General features: G+C 38.4%; 2 protein-coding genes across 5 annotated transcripts; one reads left to right on the top strand and one right to left on the bottom strand.

Annotated features, from left to right (window-relative positions):
• The first annotated feature begins 293 nt into the window (after positions 1 to 293).
• On the top strand, positions 294 to 16555 carry LOC132112757 (protein FAM149B1-like). 4 transcript variants are annotated; one of them, XM_059520403.1, is made up of 16 exons: positions 294 to 748; positions 1067 to 1186; positions 1433 to 1580; positions 1723 to 1865; positions 2227 to 2340; positions 2435 to 2593; positions 2683 to 2861; positions 4520 to 4662; positions 5602 to 5670; positions 6071 to 6186; positions 7537 to 7761; positions 7852 to 7975; positions 8627 to 8752; positions 8859 to 8940; positions 9025 to 9162; positions 10219 to 12179. In XM_059520403.1, the coding sequence occupies exons 1-16, from the start codon at positions 702 to 704 to the stop codon at positions 10284 to 10286; spliced, it is 2001 nt and encodes a 666-aa protein (XP_059376386.1). In that variant the 5' UTR covers positions 294 to 701; the 3' UTR covers positions 10287 to 12179. The 4 variants fall into 4 exon arrangements, with proteins under 4 accessions (XP_059376386.1, XP_059376385.1, XP_059376388.1 ...); XM_059520404.1 differs by lacking the exon at positions 10219 to 12179 and adding an exon at positions 16268 to 16555 and having other exon boundaries at positions 702 to 748; XM_059520402.1 differs by lacking the exons at positions 5602 to 5670; positions 10219 to 12179 and adding an exon at positions 16268 to 16546.
• LOC132112758 (protein NDNF-like) lies at positions 13158 to 18853 on the bottom strand. The gene is made up of 3 exons (XM_059520406.1): positions 18639 to 18853; positions 16591 to 16715; positions 13158 to 15226 (listed from the first exon to the last, which is right to left on the bottom strand). The coding sequence occupies exons 1-3, from the start codon at positions 18803 to 18805 to the stop codon at positions 13800 to 13802; spliced, it is 1719 nt and encodes a 572-aa protein (XP_059376389.1). The 5' UTR covers positions 18806 to 18853; the 3' UTR covers positions 13158 to 13799.
• Positions 18854 to 22189: the final 3336 nt, after the last annotated feature.

Raw genomic sequence — 22189 nt, 5'->3', positions numbered from 1 at the left:
TTTTATGATACTTTTATGATGATATTGCTTTCATTTTGAAGTGTAAAATATATAATTTAATTATAATTTATACACCCACACAAACACACACACACACACACACACAGATATATATAGAGAGAGAGAGAGAGACTAATATATACTGACCTGTTAAGCACAAATAATTATTCTAATGTGTACTCTTATAATTACTCAAAATAATATGATATACCTGTAATATTATAACATAATACTCCCATGCACTAGAGAGCAGTGTACACGTCATAATGGCAAAAACGTTCAAAACTGCATTTCCCACAAATCAGTGGTCGCGAGCACCTTGGTCTCCATGACAGTCTTGCAATTGTTGTTCAGTAGATAATCATGGATGGATGAAGAATACAACTGGCTTTCTCGCCATTAAATCTTTACTAATAAATCAGTCGACGATACGGTGGGATACTCGGATTTTCTTTTATGTTCGCGGACTCTTTAATCTCCTCCTGCCCCCACAGGGTTTGAAAGATCAGGTTCGGCCCAGCTCAGTGCTGTACACTACACCTTTCTCCTCCCAGCACAGCTGTGATCCAGTGTGTGTGGGTCCGACTGTCTGTGAAGCATGAGAGAGCAGCGGTGGTGCAGCGGGCCGGTCCGGACACAGGAGGCTCGGGGTCGGATCACAGGCTTGATGGAGGAGATGCGTCTGTAACCGCTTCAGGAGGATGATTTCCCGCTACAGCCGCCGGCCTGTATCTCACAGCCTGGAGATGTGCGTGTAAATCACACAGACACGAACTCAAACTTCCTACTTAGACTGCATTTCTGGAAAGACAGACAGTTTTTTAAATCGAACCATCATAGATAGATAGATAGATAGATAGAGGGATAGATAGATAGTCAGGTAATCAATCCAGTTATTTGGTAGCTAGATAAATAATCAAATAGAAAGAATTGCTGTATTGATCCATAGATAGATAGATAGATAGATAGATAGAAGGACAGATCTATTGATAGATTGACTGATTGATCAGTATATAGATTTTAGAAGTAGTAAATGCTCTTCTTCTCTCTCGGCTGGTTTTGGTAGTCGTGGTTTGTCCCGCAGCTGTCTGGACCAGCATCCTCTTCCAGAGGAGGCAGATGATGATACTGTGCATCCTTCCAGACTCCTGCATGATCTACAGGAGGACATGTCCTCATACAGCAGGTGAGTGACAGGAACAATGTGTGTCTGATCAGGTTTGTATTAAAATTAAATTAAAATTAAATTTATGCATTTAGCAGACGCTTTTATCCAAAGTGACTTACAGTGCATTCAGGCTATCAATTTTTACATATCGTATGTATTAAAGGGACAGGCTTTCATCGCTGAGTATATCGTGTGAATTGACGCATAATATTCGCTCTTTCCATTATGACTTTTGAATTCATGAAATAATCTCTCTCTTCCTAGGTCTGAGGAGTCCTCTGCGTCATCCGTCAGATCAGGATGTCAGACACTCACCACAGATGACACAGCTCAGTCTTGGTCTGGTATCCATAGTTACACGGGAACTGGCATCTCTACAGAACACAGCTCTGTCTTCTCGTGGGGCTACGATGTGAGTGAAGACTTGAGGTCTAAGGGAACGTTCACACAGGATGCTTTCTTGTTATTAACTTTACACAGCGCATTCAAAATGGGCTGCTGACAAGTTCAAATTCCTCTCTTTTTCCCTCTTCCTTTCTTTCTTTTCCCTGTAGGAATTTGATAAAGCGGCCTCCAGGCAGGTCCAGCAGATGTTTGAAGAGATTGAAGAACTGTTGTATGAGAGGAAGTGTGAAACACAGCTCAAAGGCCTGCAGGAAGAGTGTCAAGAGTGGGCTTCGCGATTCCCTCATCTACGGTATGCACTCACACAGATAGACACTCTCAGATCTGTGAACATCAGTGACGCCTTCGTAATCTCTGGTTAATTCTAACCTTGAAATCAGGATCAGGCATGAAATAGTCTCTTCACAATCTGAATTGAATTGAACAAATAGTTACGAGGAAGATCCGCTTCTTCAACTTACACGTGGCTGTTGAAAGAAAAAATTATTTTGCATGCTAGAATTTCTAGAATTAGCACTCAAAAGCAATATTGGATTTCATTCAGCAAAAACAAAGAAGATTAGTGATGAAATAACTGTGATTATACGTTTAACTTTTATCATGCAGCCCAGTCTCTGGATATTAAACCTGTTTGGGGCATTTGTGTGTGACAGGATCCTCGGAACACAGCTGGTGTGTCCCACAGATGAAGGATTCCAGTGGTACGCCACACCAGCTCATGCGCCCATGCCCTCCAGTGGTGGCCAGAGCAATGAGAAAACTAATGAGTGAGTCATCTGGGGGATGTAGATGTGTGTGTATGAAATCATTAGTGTTCTATAAAGCCTATTTTTCATGCCACTGTGTGTGTGTGTGTGGCAGGTTGTATGTGCAGGGTCGGAGGGCAGTTTTGTGTCAGCCCACTTTGGAGGTGACCCACCCTCATGGCATGCCCAGTAGTAACAAAGGAGATGAGTTGCCCAGGGTTATCGAGGCCGAGGGGCTGATAGAAGAGTATCTTGCCTTTGATTGCAGGGATCTGTGAGTTTGTTTGCGTGTGACAAATAGGTTTGTTATTAAAGAAATGTGTCTGAGATTTTTGTAGGTGAATGATATGTGTGTTTATCTAGGGACGAGGAATGGGAACGTGAGTATGTGAACAGAAGGCGGAGACGCTGGCTGCCCCCTGTCTCGCCTTATCGCTGTCGTCGGGAGGCGGTGCTTGATCTGCTGTTTGATGATGTGTGGTGTGAGCTCATTGGCTGGATAGAGGAGCTTGTTCGTAGGCATTGGGAGGGTTTTGTGTCAGGTAGGATGAATTTTCAAATACTTGAATAAAGAACTGGAATGCATAATTACATGCAAGTAGCATACCCTAACCGTATATAGTAAGTACATGTAGTTAATTATTATTACTCAGTACTTAAATATATTTTTACACTGTAACACGGACACCTTAAAATAAAGTGTAACCAAGATTTCTTGTGGATATTGTAATTTGTTTGTATGTTTTGTCAGGATTCTTAGATGAATAGAAAGTTCAAAAGAACAGCATATATTTGAAGCTTTTGGTTTGTAATACTGTAAAAGTCTTTATTATGACTTTTGGTCAGTTGGTCAATTTGGTAAAAATGGATCAATATTTAAAAAATAAAAATATACTGACCCAAAAATTTTGAATGTAGGTATGTTTAGCAACATTGAAATAATATGAATGCAGATTTTAATCTGGTTACGGCAGTGAGGTTAATGCAGGGTTAATGCATTTACATTATGCTTACATAATCCAAAAATATTAATATTCTTGTGCATAAAACAATATATAGGGGAACAATATATAGGGGAATTATTATTATTATTATTATGCATTTGTAATTGAAAAAAAAATATTGGGTACAGAAACCAAAAGAATATATATGTTAGATGGCTTAGTTCATTTAGCAAAAGATATTTCCTTCAGTTATTTTCACACTAATTTATTCCCATTAAAATGGATTATACAAGTTTTTGTTACTTTCAATGTACCAGAGAGCAAAAAGAAAAACAAACATCATCTTTAATTTAATAACATTAGAGTTGCTCCATTGCAGTGGCTCAGTACTGTAATCACAAGACGTTTTGCTGTAATAATGCAGTGAACCATTTGTTATATATTAATCTTCAAAGTAAAAACTGTGATGAACCTGTTTTCAGAAATATAATTTGCGTTTTTTTCATCTGAAATGTGCAGTGAAAGGGATATTTGCTCTCTTCAAGGTTGCCGTTGTGCGCTCAATCCACTCAGTGTGCTTTATTTTCAGCCCGCAAACATCAGCTATTCAGGCGTGAATATTAAATGTTTAACATTATATGAATAAAAATACCTCGTAGACATCAGTTGTCAGTGACTCATTGTCTGAATACTGTACTGTTCACTTCACGTTGTGTAGTTTTGGAGCGTTTTTTATGAGTATGAATACAGGAGCGCATCTAGCCCGGTGCATCCCCACTACGTACATTGTATGAAAAATTGTCCTTTTAATTAGACAGCTCGCTAAATCATTTAAAGGGATAACTCGCCCAAAAATGGAAATTCTGTCATTAATTACTCACCCTCATGTCGTTCCAAACCCGTAAGACCTTTATTCATCTTCGGAACACAAATGAAGATTTTTTTGATGACTCTGAGAGCTCTCTGACCCTCCCATAGACAGCAAGGGAACTACCACGATCAAGGTCCAGATACGTTGCAAGGACATTGTTGGAATAATCCATGTCACATCAGTGGTTCAACTAAAATTTTACGAAGCTACAGGAATGCTTTTTGTGGGCAACCTTTAATTTTTTGTTCCTTGAAGTCCTGGGCAGTGATAAGAGAAATATAGATTTAAGGGGTAATTATTTTTGTTGTGTTTGGCCGTATCAGGGATTTCAGAGAGCCATGTCAAGGTGAAGAATAATCTCTCTGTTAACTTCTCTGTCAATCAGATGATGAGAAGAATACCGTGGCCCTCAGCCCTGCCTGCCCTGATACCCAGAATCCTTTTCTGCTGCTGTCCAATGTCTCAACAGTGCTTCCTCCACTGTCACAGACCAGAACACAACAGCTCACAGCCAGCTTGCAGGCTCAGGTTAGTCAAATGCTTGTAGAACAGAAGGGTTCCTACTTTTCCTTCTGTGACAGATGGACAATTGATGGACAAATCAACATTGATTTCATCTGAAATTCCAGCTCACTCATTACAGATATCTGTAACCCTCCCATCCCCTGCCATCTGCTTGATGATATACACCAAAATATTTAATTGACAGTATTCCCACGATCTTGGAAAAGTCATTGAGAATCTAAACTAATCTTGACATGTCTGTGGTGAATGGGTAGTTGACATGTAAAGCTTGAGGGAAGTTGCAGTACTGCATCCAAAACTGTTTGACTTTTTATACAGTGCATGCAATATTAATTGTGATAACTTGGAATTTGTGTACTTGTAAAAATTAATTTGCAACGCAACAGTACAATTTAAAGTTAAGTCATAAAGGGGGAAAATGAATAAAGTTATGAAATAACCAAAATAAACTGCACATGTAATGTCTCTTATGCATTAATAAAATTCAAATAAATAAGGAAACAAAATATGGAAATGTTTTGCATCAAATACTGCCCCCAAAATGTATCTTTTGCTCTAAAATATTAAATTGGCTAGAAATCACATTATAGTTGTCAAATTATTATGTAAAACACTTTATTTAATGAATTTGTCTGAAGCTGTGGGAATTCTGTATATATGCTTAGTCACTGTGGAGAGATCTTCACTGCGTTGTGTCTGTCTTTACACACGTTCATCCTCAAAAATACACACTAATTGCTGTATTTCACTGCTGTCAGCATTGGTCTTTCCAGCTTTTTTTCCCAGGCTTTCGATTCATTAACTTTTTACCTCCTTTGTTCTGTCTTGTCCTCTGTCCCTGTTTCTGCCTTTCTGTCCAATCATCCATCTGTCATCTGTATTCTTCCTTCCTCTTTCTATACCTCTCTATATCTATCCCTTCCCTTCATTTTCTTTCCAAAGAGCTCAAAGTCATGGGGTTCAAAGCACAAGTCAAGACGGAAATCCAAAAAGCAGAGAAAGTCATCGACAGTATGTAACTTTACCCTGATAACAACACTTAAATAGTGAGGGCGAGCATCTGTGGACCAGTTTCTCTCTCTTTCTCCTAAACTTCAACACTCATCTTAGTTTTTTTATATACTTGCTGGTCACTTTTTTAACATCCATTTAAACTGCCTGACTTCATTTTTTATTTTTTGGAGGCGTTTATAATGCTTGTTCTGTTTGTTTAGTTTTTTTTTTTTTTTACCAGTGTTTTACACATAGTTGCATGCTGAACAGATGATGGATGTCAGATGCTGTGAATGCCATCTCCTGTTTTTTTTTATCACTGAGATATACCGACTTGTGCATTATATGACAATAAAATTAAAACATGAATTAGCTTAACTTTTTCTTTTCCTGCTTCTCTCTGTCTCTGTTTACACAGACCAGTCGAGTACCTGTAGGCGCAACGGTTGCTCATCACAATCTCAATGACCTCATCATGATACATGGCATTCCACTGCAGCAAAGGAACCTGGGAACACTGGACCGAATAGCTCAGTATGAAAATTGCAGAAGAAATAAACACAACCTTCACAAATTTTACTGTGTATATTTAGCACTGTAGTTTAGTTTTCTGAATTTGCAGAAATTGGTCCAAACTAGAGTTCAGCTGATGTAGTATTTTAACATTTAACAAGGTATGGGAGAAAACCCACTAGTGCTGCCCATAGGGGGAAAAAAAATCAAACAAACATACAATATCCAGGATATATTCCAAAAGCTGTTTTAGGTTTCATAACATAATAAATGAAACCTTTAAAAAAAAATTGATTGACCACTAAATAATTATAAACATTCTAACAATTAATTCTTTTTTATTTTAAATAAATACACTATTGATCACTATTGTTCTTTTTTTGTTTCAGATTGTTGAAAGTCTCTTATACTCACCAAAGCTGCATTTATTTGAACAAAATACAATTTTTTTATATATTTGATTTTAAAACACGAATGCATTAATATTAGAGGTCGACCAATAGTGGATTTTACCGATAATGATAGCTAGGTTGGACTACACTGCCCAATACCGATTAATCAACAGATGGTTACTGAACGTAAACTAAAATAGTGATTTACTATAAAATAGTGCTTTACTATGTACTGCTATACTATAAAACACACTATTCAACCATCATTTGTAAATGAATAAATGTTAATAAATCATTTATGTTAGTTTATAATTTACAAGGTAAACATAGTTGTTTAGTTAACAAGGAACAGTACTTGTAAAGCTTTCATGAAACTTAATGTTAAAAATATCAACAGTCATGCTTAAAGCCATAGCATAGCCATAACATTGAAATTACATACATGTATGTATACTCTCATACTTTTATTTGCTTCCGTTTTAGAACACTTGAATATCTAATCAAAATAACAAATTATGTGAGTCACACACCAGAGAAATGTGCAGCGTCGCATTTAGTATTACCATCTCCAGCCGCGAGAGGGCGCTCTATGCTGCTCAGTGCTCCTGTAGTCTACACTGAAAACACAGAGCGCCCTCTCGCGGCTGTAGACGGTAATGTTTTCTCTTGATTCTTGGTTCTAAATAAATGCGAATTATATTCCAGTGCGACTCGTATGTTTTTTTTTTTCCTCGTCATGACGTATTTTTGGACTGATGCGACTTATACTCAGGTGCGACTTATAGTCCGAAAAATATGGTATTTATTGTCTTTGTGTTGTTTTACAGTACTTAGTCTTTTTATTCAGACTCTGACAGAACATCAGTTCTTTTTAAATGCTGCCATAGATTAGAGGTGAAAGAAAGCTTTGCGTCTCCATGGCTTTTTTAAATGAATCACACACCTTTCAATAATCCTATATTTATTTTTCTGACCATAGGGACTCAGAGGAGAAAGTGTCTCATCGTCCCGGCTCCAGTGTCATTCCTACAAGTAAGCCTCGGCCCCGTCGTGCACTGGAACAAAGCACCTCCTCTTTGACCCGCCACCCTCAGTCTGAACGGCGACGGAACCCACCCCCTCGAACTCTAATGCCATTGTCGTCCAGTGTAGCACAGCCCATCACAACAGGCTCCATGGAAGAGGTGGTTAGAGGCACAAGATTGTAAGAGCACCATTCATTTCAAGTCCTGTATTCTTTGTTTTCTGAAAAGAGATTCTTTCTTGCAATAGCGTGTGTCCGTGTGTGTTTTAGGACGACTGCCAGTGATCGTTTGGCCTCACCTCCAATGCCTCTCAGTAGAAACACACTCCTCCCTCCCATTGGCACAGGAGACACAGACCACACTTACTCTGGACAGCACTCACGGCCTGTGCAGGTGCTTTTAACACACAACCAGACATTATTCTGTTTAGTAGTTTCATGTGATAGCTAATCAGTATTTTTAGTTTTTAGTTAATTGTACAACTCTAAATTGCTAATGTGTATATCTACTAAAAATGTATTTTGTTTAGAAGTAAAATGTTAAAAAGTAAAAAGATTTTCTTGTTTTTGAAAGAAGATTTTATCAATAATTCATTTATTTACAAAAACAGTAAAAACTATGAAATGTGAAATTATTACATTTTAAATGAACTGTTTTCTGTATGAATATATTTAAAATGTTATTTATTCCTGTAGTGGCAAAAGCTACATATTCAGCATGCATTACTCCAGTCTTAAGTGTCACATGATCATTCAGAAATCATCGTAATATGCTGATTATCCATGTTAAAAACAGCTGTGCTACTTTATTATTTATGTATGCGTGTGTGCACAGGTGTATTTTTATATCTATGTATTATAATACATTTAACATATTTATATTGTATGAGAAATTAGAATATGAATTAAATGTAATTTTAATATAAATATAACTATTATTTTATCAGTTAATGTTTATTTTATATCAAAAAACAAAATAGTTTTTTTTTTTTTTTAATTTTATGGTTTTAGTGTTTTTTAACAATGATAACTCACATGTTTGTAGAAGCAAAGAGGTTCGTCGAGTCGTGCGCACAGTGCAGTGACCGACGAGGGTGTCAGTCTGCAGCCCAGAGACAAACTGCACCTGCTGGATGTGTTTTCCAGACCCAACACCACACACACCTTTAGGGTGAATCTCTCCCGCACATGTTTATACATCACATAAACTTCATTCCGACTCTCATCATGTGTTTTTATTTATTTGTGTACTGATCATGGCAAAACGATCTTTGCAGTCAGACACCCCTTATCGCCGTTCATTCACTGGAATAGACAGCATGGGTCAGGGACGACCTGGCAGAGCATCTGTTGGTGTAGGTGGGTGCATACAAACACACATCGGACCTATAGATGAATTCTATAAATTGCCCCATTGACTCTTATTTGGGTGTGTGAGTGCAGATTCACTGGGAATTGGTGTGACTGGAATCAGTTTGGGCATCAGCAGCTCCTCCTTCATAGACTCATTTTCCCATCATCCCCTTGGCCACTTCCCCATCGAGCATGAGGGGGAGCCAGATGCAAAAGCTCCACCCCCAGGTCAGTGAGAATCAGTTTTAAGGAGCTTTTTTGCTTGATTTTTTTTTTAAAGGTAAAAAAATAATGAATGTACAAGAAAAACATAATAGTATTTTGTTATTAGAAACTGTGGGAGATTTGTATTTCTTTAAGGAAACACTAGCAGTAGTTTTTGTTCTATGTAAACATTGTGAATGTGGTTATTAATAGTTAAATCGTATCAATGATCAATCAATTAAAACTGATTTTTTTCCCCAGACTCTTTGATTTAACAGAAAAAACGAACAGCATTTATTTGAAATAGAAGCATTTTTTAAAGAATGTTACAGTAACTTTTGATCAGTTTAATGCATCCTTGCTAAATAAAAGTATTCATACTGGCCCCAATAAAAACCATACTGACCCTAAACTTTTGAATGATAATGTAAATGCAAGAAAGCAGCCAAATAACAACTTAGCATGCTAATGCTGTCAGTTAGATTTTTAATTATGAATATTTATAAAAACAAATTAGCACAACAGATCTTGAAATCAAGTTTGTTTTAGTAGAATTAATTGCATAAAAATGTGGAAAAGTAAAAAATATAGTATAATAGGAATATCAGAAGCTTTGCATGCACTGTAATAAGATTTATATGCTTGGGCTACTCAAATGTGCCCCTTCTTAGTACTTTATACGTATTTATGAATATTACATATTTTTTTACTTTAAGAATAATGATGAAAGAGCGATATGTAGAAAGGAAGTCATTTATTATTCTGATTTATTAGCAATTTATTATTTAACGTCTATGATTAATCATTAAGTACCATGCTCTAACTAAAATGAGTGCTAAAAGTCTAAACTTTTTCTTAAGATGAAACCTCTAAACCTTACTACCTTGCACCACATATACCTGTCCCTGAGTTTGCATTTAGAAACTCATCTTGAAAATATAAGATACTGACATGACTGGATTTAGCATAAAATGTAGAACAAATTTGGTGAGAAAGCAACCACAAAGAATATAAAATGACCTTTAAATGCATGAACCTAGTGTTCACACTTTGTTTCTCTCTCTATCACTACACACCTAGTGTCTGTTCCAGCACGTTCCCACAACAGAGGCGGTTCGACGGCACGCAGTAGCAGACCTGGGCTGTAACACAAACGCACAATCTCCATCACCTTGAACCAAACTCACCTCAGCACTGACGCGACTTTTCTTCAGTACTGACAGATGCTTTATACGTCTGCTGGACTTTTTTTGTATGACACGCCGTTTGGGCGTGGACTTTATTTATGACCACTGTTGTTATTATTAGTAATATTGTTATTCATGTTGCTGTTTGAAATTTTTCTAAAACCCTATTTTTGTATATTGGACTATTCAGCTTCATACAGCTGCCAAATACAGGAAACTGTCTTTCCCTTACATCTGTAGATGTACTGTACTGTACATGCTGTACTGTATGGAGTAACTACTTTTGGTTTTCCCTAAAGATGGCTCTATGAAGCCTACATGGATTTTCTATGCAGGTTCATTCAAGCAGGGTCTTTTAAATTGCCTGAATGTTGCTGCATCTGAGTGTTCAGGACCCTGTTGGATCGTGGAACCTGCTATAGAATATTATAATATCTATATCCTAGATGGATGTTCCATTGTGATGCAATTCCAATAATTTCATCCATGATCATGGACAGTAGGTGTGTAAGAATGCTTTTAATTAAGATTATGAAGAGTCCAACGGGATGTAACCCTTTGTATCATGATTCCGTGATCATGTGATGTTCAATAACACTATAACATTCAAACTGACTCTAAGGTCTTAATCAGTGTAGAACCACTTTGACCCTGTTTTTCAGAGGGAAACACTAATACACTGAAATTCTGGAAGCACACCTGCAATACGAGAGCGGGCCGGTATAATGACGGATGAAAAGAGGATTTAAAGTTTCAGGTTTCCTATTTTAAAACCATTTGTTATTCAGAAAATAAGCCTTTTGAGTCCCGTGAGCCATACAGAACTTGGCAAGCGACGGACAGGATGGTGTTTATTAATTATTACCTGTATAAATAGAAATGCACACAAAGACTGCTGAGTTCAGGGTTTGTTCAAATAAGCGTACTGTAAAAATCTTCTCTCTTTTTGTCAGCTCATAGTGGATTTTACAGGAATATTATAGGGAAATCTTTCATTTAGCGTTTTAAATGGCCATTTGGTTCTTTTGGTGCCAGGAAATCCTTAAATATTTAACACTGAGTGGTAAAGCACATTTTGACGTACCGTTTTACTGGCAGATATTGAATGTGGCTCTTACAGGTTTGTAATGTTTGTGTGGCAGCTTCACTGTAACGGCATTTATTGAAATCGTACTGACTCTAACTGAACATTTGTATTTCTCGATTTGATTAACGTGTTCTCAGTGAGTATTGCTTTTAATCAACTTTTTTTTTTATCTGGAGAGTAACAATGTTCTAAGCATGAATTATGAGTGTACAGGCCATCATAATGTTTGATGATCAGAGATATGGATTCCTCTAGAGCCATACAGGAGGGATGTCACGGGAAGACGTCTCTTCATACCCCAGCCTAACGCCTCCGCCTCTAAGACAGATCCAGCTATTCTTTACTCAGCTCGGCAAGGACAATTTAGAGTTGCAGAAGTTGTAGCCATATTTGACTTCTAGAGTTTCTTGTCATTTGACAGAGATTTCTAGAGTTCCAGTAGACATTCTGCTGTCTGACAACAGAGTTTCATTGCTGCTGATTTCATTGCAGCCATGGCACCTGGATCAACAGACCACGCTGGTCTTTTAAACACGGATGCAGATCTTGTGCAAGCGGATGTGTTTGGTGTGTGGAAGTAATGGTTTATCTGCTGTAGGTCTGGTGGAGATGACAATGCTGGATGGGAGTGTGAGTGTGTGTGTGTGTGAGGAGGTGACAGCTCTTGACAGGTGTAGCACTGCTGTATCTAAGATTCCCCCTAAATGTTTACCTCTTTAACTTAAATGAGAATGGCAATTGAACAATAAAGGTAATTGTTTGAATAATATGGTGTTTTTCTGTTGGTCTTTTTTATGTTACATTTATGTGGTTGTATCTCAGTAACTATGCAGCTCTAAATCAGCTTCAGTTTTTTTTTTTTTGTAAGTTTGTTTCAAATACCTAGTTCAAAACCGCCTGAATTAGAATAACATTAGTGATTCTATTCTTTACATATTTTTGCTATAGCTGTTGTACAAACAAGTTAACTTTAAAACCACAATTGCCTATATTATAAATGTAAACAATTCATAAATTATATATAAAAAAAAAAATCAAGGTTTTGATGATTATTCTGATAATTTTTGGTTTGGCTTATATTTTTGCTAAACAACAGTAAGTTAACAGTGCATTTTTGCAGTTTTGCCCTTATGAAAGTATAAAATAACTGATATGCAATTGCACACACATGGTATTAATAAATAAAACTTGTTTCAGTCGACTTAAAGAGATAGTTCACCAAAAAAAACCTCTTACACCATCCTCATCAAACATGAAATAATTATTTTTCTCTTTTGTAGAATGCAAAGAATTTTGAATTACTAGCCAAAGTTCAGAATATGAGAGATAATAATGATCTAACCTGTAGAATGCTACTTAATTATTTTTAGTTATTCAAAATTCTAGTCTACACTCAACTGTTTTTGGGACATCCAGCAGGCGTTCAGGGTGTGTCCCTCTTTTGGCCGGCAGAGGGAGTCCTTGGACCACTTTTGATGTCTGTGGGACTGCAGCATCCAAAGTTCATCGTAAATATTTTTTATATTTAATAAGAGCTCACAATGTCTGATTGTTATTTGTATAATCAGTATTATTAATACTAACAGTCTTCCTGTCATAGTGGTAAAATTTGTGTACCTGTTTGCTACTAACATCTCTACACTGAATCGCTTTCACATGAACAACCTAAATTCAATCCGTTTTATATTCAGGAACACGAACAGCCATTACCCTTGATGAATGTCAAAGCGTGAAACATCTACAGATCATTTTCATGTTTGGTTGGTAACTGTGTTTTATTAGTACGCAGAAGCGCAGAACAACAATCACATCACAGACAACGAAGCGAACTAACTCGTTTTTCCCTGCTGCATGCTTCAGCAGAGCATAATCAACACACTGACTTCACATGACTCTTTCGCTCTCTATCGGCCCTCCCTCGCTTGGTGTCTTTCTCTGATATTGGTGGCAGATTGAGAGATCTGATACAGCTCTGGTTAGCACTTGTGCGCAAAGCCATCCGGCTGTTTCTCTTGCATATTTTGGCACGGTCCTCTTTTGTGTAAGAGACAAGAGAGTTTCTGTTATTCAGACACTCAGTATTGTATAATTAATAACATAGACGGCATCACACACAACAACAACAACAACAACACAAACATTAATAGGGGAGTATTGTAAAGTAAGTTTTTGCTGGTGTGAGCTTGGTCTCACCTCTCTTGGTATTTTGTGTGTCTGTGTGTTGGCATAATTATGTGTTTGTGTCTTTCAATGGTCACGTTCGACCTCCACTGCACCAGATCAAGGCCCCCCATAGTTCCCTCTCTGGCCTTACAATGGTTTCCCTGTGGTGTAATGTCTCTCCATTGAGTCCTTCTCCACTGAGAGCAAGATTCTGAGATGTCCACTCAGCATTCACTTCTGGTTCTCACAGTCTTGCTGTGGTACTTAATTGGAAGTCCCCAGCGTCTCATAAGATAAACGTCGAACACATATAGCATCCCTGGTTCCAGTTCACCGATCACCGCTGTCGTGACCGCCCGACGTGGGTTCAACTCCTGGAAATACTTACAGAGGACTCTCTCGTTTGCAGGACGGGATTCTGGGTCGATGCAACGATCCGTTGAGGTGTGCTTGCTGCCAAGTGGGATCTGCCTCCGATAAACGCAATAGAGACTCCGCTCTTCGGTCCCAATCCAGGCCAGAGTGGCAGAGTTGCATGTCCTCAACTTGTTGAAAGACTTAATCTGTAGTGAGGCGGGAAATACGGGCACGGCTCGGCGGTGGTACGCTGATGACGCTTGCATTTTGAGACAGAACTTGGACTTGCTGGAATCACCTTTAGGGATCATCGATGAGGAACCTGGAGCCAAGGCCTGGAGCTGGATGAGGTATGATGGGGCACTGTGCAACCATATCTGAGCAAGCTGATGTCCCACCTCTTGAGACGTCAAAGTCCTTCCTTTACTGGAGACGGTGACCTTGACTTTACTAGTGTTGTTGCAGGTCTGCAAGGTAAGGAGGCCATTTTGCTGCCACCCACGGGGTTTAAATCGGAACTGATCCCCCTGGAGACTGCTTGCGTCCCCGCTCAGGGTGACCCATTTGACCTGGCTTTCCCGTAAGGATGTGACAGCAGGACGAGCCTCCTCGTGCGTGCGGGCGAAAGCGCCAGTGTAAGCCACACTCGTGCCGTTAACCCTGTCCACTACGAAGACGTCAAAATAGTACTGCTTATCCGGAAGCAGGTCTGAAACCGTGCACACGCTTTCGATGTCCCTGCACACACATCCAGGGTCCTCAAACTTGTCAGTCGTGGAAGATTCACGATTCTCGAGGGCATCCGGCTGCCGCCACCACCAGTCTTTAAGTGATGCCCACACAATCTCCTTGCTTTGTTTGTCCCTCCTCTGTCTCTTCTTCACACTCTGTATCTCCTTTCGGATTCCCTCACGAGCAGCGCAAAGACTTCTATAGTTGTGTTTGTGGTTGACTAAGACGCAATACTCGTGATGTGGCCGGTGACCATCTTTAACAACAACGGAGGAACTTGGAGCCCAGTTTAAGGTGACACTGGTCATGCCTACCCCAAGCGTGTGCACTCTGGGGTCCGACGGCAGCTCCGGGAAAGCCCCCGAGGGACCAGGACCTTCGTGGAGGTACGCCGACACCTGCGTGTCCTGTTGGATTGATTTCAGCCGCAGGATGTAGATGGACGCCGCAGCGTAGGCAGGACCGGTGTAGGTGTCAACAGCATTGCCGGTGTAGGTGTAAATCCTAACCTCTCTTCCAGAACCTCTCCACCAAACCTCTGGCATGCTCTTCTTTGAGCTCCCTGCAGAAGCGAAGCATTTCAGATCAAGATCAAGCATATTCAAAAGAGGACTCTAATCAAAAGAGAGCTAAAAACATTTGGGCGGCATGCACGGATAAGCCTGTTTTTCATGCAAACCATCATTACTTTTGTCGGCACACTTTTAGAGGGAACGTTTGGTAATCAAAGTGAATAATTTAAAGGTGTAGATGGGGACCCCTGAGTTCACAGTCTAAATGATTTATATGTCACTTTATGACTTTATAATGCTGCTTTGCCTGCCAGACTAACTCTTCATTTCAGAACATGCGCATTATTATGAAAGTGCAGAAATGTAGTCACCATAAAATGCATGCAAAATCAAATGATCAGGATTATTCTGGTACTGTTAGACAGATGAAGCAGATGTGTCTTCCAAATATTAATGAACATACTAATAGGCTAATTGAAACACAAAGAATTTATCTGTCTAGAATTATGAATTAAAAATATGAATTTATAATGTCAGTTGGTAACACTTTACATTAAGGTTTAATTTGTTTACATTAGTTAATGCATTAGGTATTGTCAACTAGGGTTTATTAATATTGATTGTTAATTTTACATATACAATATATATACATTTTTAACATTTATGTAGCATGTACAACTTTTAGTTAACAATGAACAGTATATTTATAATTACAATTAAATGAAAAGTACACCCAAAAACTTGAACTTAATTTACTCTGTCATTTTAATACTGTACGACTTTCTTCTAAATATTTTATTTAATGTTCCACAGAAAAAAAGAAAGTCATACAGATTCGGAACGACATGATGATGAGCAGATGATAATAGAATTTTCATTAAACCAAGATTAATAAATGCTATACATTTTTTTCTTTGTAAGCTCACAGTACCTAATTCATAAACTAATGTTAAGAAACAAAGTAACAAAGTGTTACTAAAAATTTATATTAGAAACAGACGTCAGTGTTTATCCATCCATACTTCGCTTGCATATGTTGTATCTCTTTGTTTCTGTTTGAAAATGTTTTTCTTTCTTGTCTTCTCTGTCAGGGAAACAGCCTGGAGATTTGGAGATGGATAAGAGGAGAATCTTCTGTCCACAGAGGCCCTTAAGCAGCACAACAGCAGTTTTACACCTGCTAATTAAATCAGTGAGCCTCAAGCAACTGCTTCGCTTCTTCATTAAAGCCTCTGAAGGGATGTAACCCGTCCGCCCTTTGGATATAAAATCCCTGAGTTGTCCGTTAGTCGTGGTTGGGTCTATGCCAGCGCTCCTCAAACACAAACACACGTACGTGTTTGTTTGCATGCACAAATATACCTTGAAGCTGACACAAGTCCATGAATAAGCATACATACACAAACAAACTCACAGTGTGCTTTCTTAGGCGGTTTATCCTTCAGGGTCCGAACAGCCAAGCTCCATTCGATAGGCACTGCACAGGGGCTCACGGTAACGGACAGCAAATCGGCTTTATTCTTTAGCGTGAAATACAGTCTGAAACACAGATCAGAATCTGTATGTATTAGACCGGTTGTGACCAGTCTTGAAGAAAACTTTTTAAGACTACTCTAGGCAGTTTATGCAACTGGCCCTTTGTATCTCACAATGTCCCATTTTACTCTTAAGCAGAAATAGACTTTCCTAAAAGACCCTCTATTGAAATTAAGCTGCAAAAATATTGTTACTAAACTGACATCAGAATATTGAATTGTGAATAAATGCCTATTCGGTGTTTGGAAACTTGAACTCAGTCATATTATTATTTCTAAACACCATAGTAAAGATAAGAGTAAAATATAGGTCCCTGTTCATTTCAGTACGAACTTTACAGTTTGAGTGAAATTGCACTGTATTGTGAACATTTGGCATGTATATTGTAATTGCCAGTAAATACACTTGTAAAAAGAAGGCTGTTACTCCTTATGTGAAGTATTATGAGAGCATTTATTTTAAAGGAATAGTTTGGCAAAAATGTTTTTGTCCATACAATGGAATTCAATGGTCCCAAAAAATGTTTGGTTACTAGCATTCTTCAAAATATCTTCTTTTGTGTTCCACAGAAGAAAGAAATGCATACAAGTTTAGAACGACATGTGTGTGAGAAAATTATCATTATCATTAGATCAAACTTTCCCTTTAACTATACAGTAAGCATCAGAGAGAGGGTAGAAAAAAGACTGTTGAATGTATTGGAACAAAACAATGTACTAAAATTATTTAAAAATGACTAATATTATAAAAAACAAAACAAAAAACTTAATGCTAGAAAGTATATGACATGACGTCTTTAAATAACATGCCGCAGAGCTTCCTTGGGGACTGTTTGACTGCTGTTGTTTGCACAAGTTGATCTGCTAATGAAGGTGAGGAGAAACAAAAGCAATGACTCCAGAATGACTGATCTCTGATAAGCTTCTATCGATCCATCGCCGTCGTTTAGATATGCATCTTCACAAACCCTAATGTTTACAGATCACAGCTGATGCCAGGTGCAGCATCACTCTAGCGTGCTCCGTTCAGGCAGGAAACACATTCACTCTCCCTCTGTGAATAACATCACACTGGGCAGAATCTGGTGAACCTCCCTCGGTGCATTCTGGTAACACCAGCCATTTGGCAACAGCCACTTCCTCTGACCTTGAAACCCTGCTTGTGCGGCTGCCTTCAGTCAACGGTTTTCTGCATCTTCAACGGCTCATTATATTATTGCTATGGAAATAGTCAGACGTTAGATTTAAGACTCTGCGTTTGTTTAATGTGATTTGGATCTCTTATTTGCATGCCCCTGGCACACCGGCCTAGCACATTATCATAATATTGATTTCATTCTTGTGGTAATCAGGTTTTACTTTGACCTTGACAACAAAACAAAGGGTCATAGTTTAAGTTTGAGGGATTACTTGTAAGTAGATTTCAGGTGTGTCCATACCTTACCCTTTTAATTCAATTTTTAGTAAGAGTTTTGTGTGGAAGGCACGGTAACAATCTTTTAATAGATTAATTAATTTGATTTATGATCAGCAGCTCCTGCCCTGCGGCTGTGCATTCAAACTCATTCTGTTCTTCTCTCTCTTTCTCTCGTTCTCGCGCTCAGTCTGAAGCCTGACACCACCTCTGTTACGGGTGAGGGAGCAGTTCTCACTGTGATTCTCACTGGCTAGTGTTGCTAATGGAAAAAGAAAGCTGCAATTTTAGCTGCTTGAATTCAATGGGGTTGATAGAGAGGAAACTGGGAAATCTGTGGCATGATTTTAAGCACATTAACAAGAATCAAACAGACAGGAGGAAATAATTGCCCCATCACTGATTTCAGAGTGTCACAAAAAGAGTTTGTGTACATTTTGTGTGTACCTGCCTCTCACTTGAGAAATTCTTTATTGTCTTTTTTAGCCTGTGTGTGTCTAGTGTGTCTTTTACCTGCGAGTGCGTCCTTTAGGCAGATGTACTGGTGTGACCCTGTTTTCACTCAGCCATGTTGTGGGGTGTAATGTCACTTCATTTTCAGGTGCCAGGCCATGGATAGTGCCGGTGCCGGGACCAAAAAATAGGGTCATGGCCAGGCAGAGATACCAGGAGAGAGCCATCCTCTTCCAACACAAACTGCCACTCACACTTGCCTGGAGAACAGAGAATTTCAGTTTTAAACAAGAGGTAAGAGCTTTTATAAGTTTTTTTTTTTTTTTTTTTTTTTACAATTTGATAGAAATTTATCTGTTCTTATCTGTTAAACTTTATAGAGCTACTGCCATCAGTTCTCCCTTCTTAAAGACACTAGCTGCTTCTTTATTAACATACTTATAGTATGTACTACAGTATGTACTAAATATGATTAAGAATTTTAAGGACCTGTATACTTGAGGTATGAGTTCTGAGCATTTACTACATTGGTAATATTGAATTGTCCTTTGACCTTTATGTTTTTGACCTTTGACCCATGACATACTAACAACAAAACTGTCAGAAAAAAAATGCAAAACTGAGGTGTAATTTTTTGAGAGTGAAAAATAATAATTTACCTATAGACACTGTTACACAAGTCCTATAAAAAAAGTTATTTTGACAAAATACTGTTTATATTCATCAATAGTAAGTCACTTAAGGAAAAAAAAAAGAAGCTGAAGATGTTTTTGGTATAGCACTTGAAATAAGACATCTGTCTCACAGTTGTTTGCCATTTTTGTTTTTAACATTTAGAAACTGATGGTCCACTGGTTGCACACTTCACAATCTGAGCAGATGCAGTTTGTCGTTCAGATATTGTTCGCCTACCACTGTTCAGCTCATTTGACACTTCCATTTGCATACTATTTATTACAGAAAAACGCATAAGCGTACAGACTGTAGTGAAAAGTTGATTTACCGTATCTTGTCAGTCAATCCATCTATTTAGATTACAAACGGCTCATGCTTTAGCTTATGAAAGCTCCAAGACAAATGAGGACATCTGGAGGTTTCAAAAGAGCTGATAATTCAGCAGAATTTTGACTTTATCTCATTTCACAAAGCGTTAATCCATCATACTTGAAACATCTGCCTTGTCCTTGATGTGAAAGTTGGAGATAAACTGCCAACTTTAAATTAAAATTAAGATTAAAATCTTCTAAAACCTGTCAAAATTCAACTCTGACGGCTGAAATTCACATTCTAGGGCTAAATGCTGGGAAGATCTGCACTGGGGGCTGATGTGTTAGATGACAGTGCTGTTATTTATCTCCCAAGGTGCTGACAAACTCACTTGTGTTTCTATCGACATTCAGCACAAAGGTTATTCATTACGGCTGACAAGCGAAGAACAGAGCTATCAGTCAATCAGTTGATTCTCACACTCCATCTGTTGTGAGGGCACGATGAGAGAGAGAGAGAGAGAGAGAGAGAGACTCATCCCAGCTGATGATTCATTGATAGCAGGAAACATTTGCCTTTATTCAGAGAGAATTATTTATATGAGCAAAGAAAATTTGCTATCTGCTAACACTCAGTGCTCTCTGCTTTGACACTCCACACAGAAGCCTCGCGACGAGAGCGGCACTTCAGCGATGCCTGGCAAACACTCAACTTGAATCTATGTCTCTATTTTTAACCAGCGACATCAAATTGGTTTACCGTGGAAATATAATTCAACTCCACTCATTATGTACGAACAGCAGGCTGCTTTGGTTGTATAAAGATCCATCGACAAAAAGAACAAACCCGACCAAAACAGCACCTGGAGGTAATCTGAACACCGCAGAGCGGCGTCTGTGGGGAAGAGTTGAGGAAGTTTGAAACTCTCAGATGTTCAGTCGGTGTTTATCTGCAGCTGATGGGCCCAGTGATGTGAGTTCACGTCCCCGGGGAGAGAGAGGCTGCGATCAAAGCCGTCATGCTGAAAAGTGTCCCCATAACAACACGCATGGTTGTCGCTGGGGAAACGTTGCCCTGTAGATCGGATAACACGCGGTGGAGTGGAGACGCATCACCCAAACTCTGCTCTGATTATGACTGCTGAACAGGCCCTCATTAGTAACAGACGAGAAGAAGGATGGAGAGAGTGGAAAAGAAGGATGCAAGGAAAGTGTGAAGGGAGGAGAGAGAGAGAGCGAGCGAGCTGGGAGTGGGAAAATGTCCAGGAAGATGAAGAGAGGGATTAAGAAAGGTGAAAAAAAGACAGTGGAGGTGAGAAAGAGAGGATCGGAAGGGGGAAAAATGAGGTAAAAGGGAGAGTGAAGGTGGGAGGAGCCGAACAAGGACGTAGGAGGTGAGAGAGAAAGACGGGAGGAGGAAGGGATGGAAGGAAGTGTAGAAAGAAAAATGGAAGACAAAATTGACACGTCCACATGAATACGTGAAGAAGAGATGGATAGATAGTCGTAAAACCGTCAAGTTGGTGAACCCAATGTTAGTGTTAAATTTCCTCCTAAAAACAAATGAGATATTAAGAAAATATTTTGCATTAAGATTATTATTATTATTATTTTGCATTTGCATCAATTTTGCTTTGTAAAATTAATTTTTCTTCCAAAATTCTCATTATCGTAATGCAATAATAATAATATATAGTAATTAAAAGTTTAGACACATCATGCTAATGAGAATGTGAGGGGAATGTCCTGAATAAAAAATAATTTCATAATGCAAAAATATGAATATTGTCCTTAATAGGCTGAATTCTTAATGATTCTGAATTCAAAGTATAATTTCTGATGTTTTTCCTTTTGATTCCCCAATATTTTTCTAGTACATGTTCAGTAAATCTCACCCCAATTTTTATTTCTCTCTTTATCTCTTAACCTCTGTTTACTGTGTTTGGTGAGCTCGTATTACTGTACACACTCTCTCTCTCGCCACTGATTTGTTGGAGAGCTTGTTGATGGCGTTGGTGGCTGTGGTGTCATGTGACACATGCTCTTTGCAGGGGTCCTGACTGCTCCCAGGGGAGCCAGATATAAAGAAAGAGAGAAAAAAGGGAGAGAGGTGGAAAAGAGAGAAGGAAAGACAGAAAGGGACTCCAAACTTGAATAGTATAGAATGAAAACTGAGAACTTATGCAAAGATGTGGGTCGTGGGGGGGGGGGGGGTACATAGAAAGAGATGGGCTGAGATGGAAAGTAAAAGGGTTTAATGTAAGACTGAGGGAGATTGTGGACAGAACAGAAATATAGTTTGGTCATGAACTCAGAATCTAATTGTGGACTTCAACAAGTCAAGTAACACGAATTACTTTGTCTTTCTTTCCTTGCTTTCTCTGTCTAACTCTCAAAATTGAATTGAATTCAATCATGGCCATGCAGCTTCAATGCTAGCACAGCAATATTGTGCCCATATTTACAGAGGAAATGTTATCATAAAATTGAACAACATTTTTCGAATTCATATTATTATTATATTTTTAATTTAAGGTATTTTTTATAGTATGTATAATATTAATATTGTTATATTTTTAAGATTTAAATGTTATGTTATCAGATTTATTTACATATCTTCTATTA

The sequence above is a fragment of the Carassius carassius genome, chromosome 32 (assembly GCF_963082965.1).
Source record: "Carassius carassius chromosome 32, fCarCar2.1, whole genome shotgun sequence".
Lineage (NCBI taxonomy): Eukaryota > Metazoa > Chordata > Actinopteri > Cypriniformes > Cyprinidae > Carassius > Carassius carassius.
Note: the sequence above shows the minus strand (reverse complement) of the source record. Positions and strands in the feature narration are given on the sequence as shown.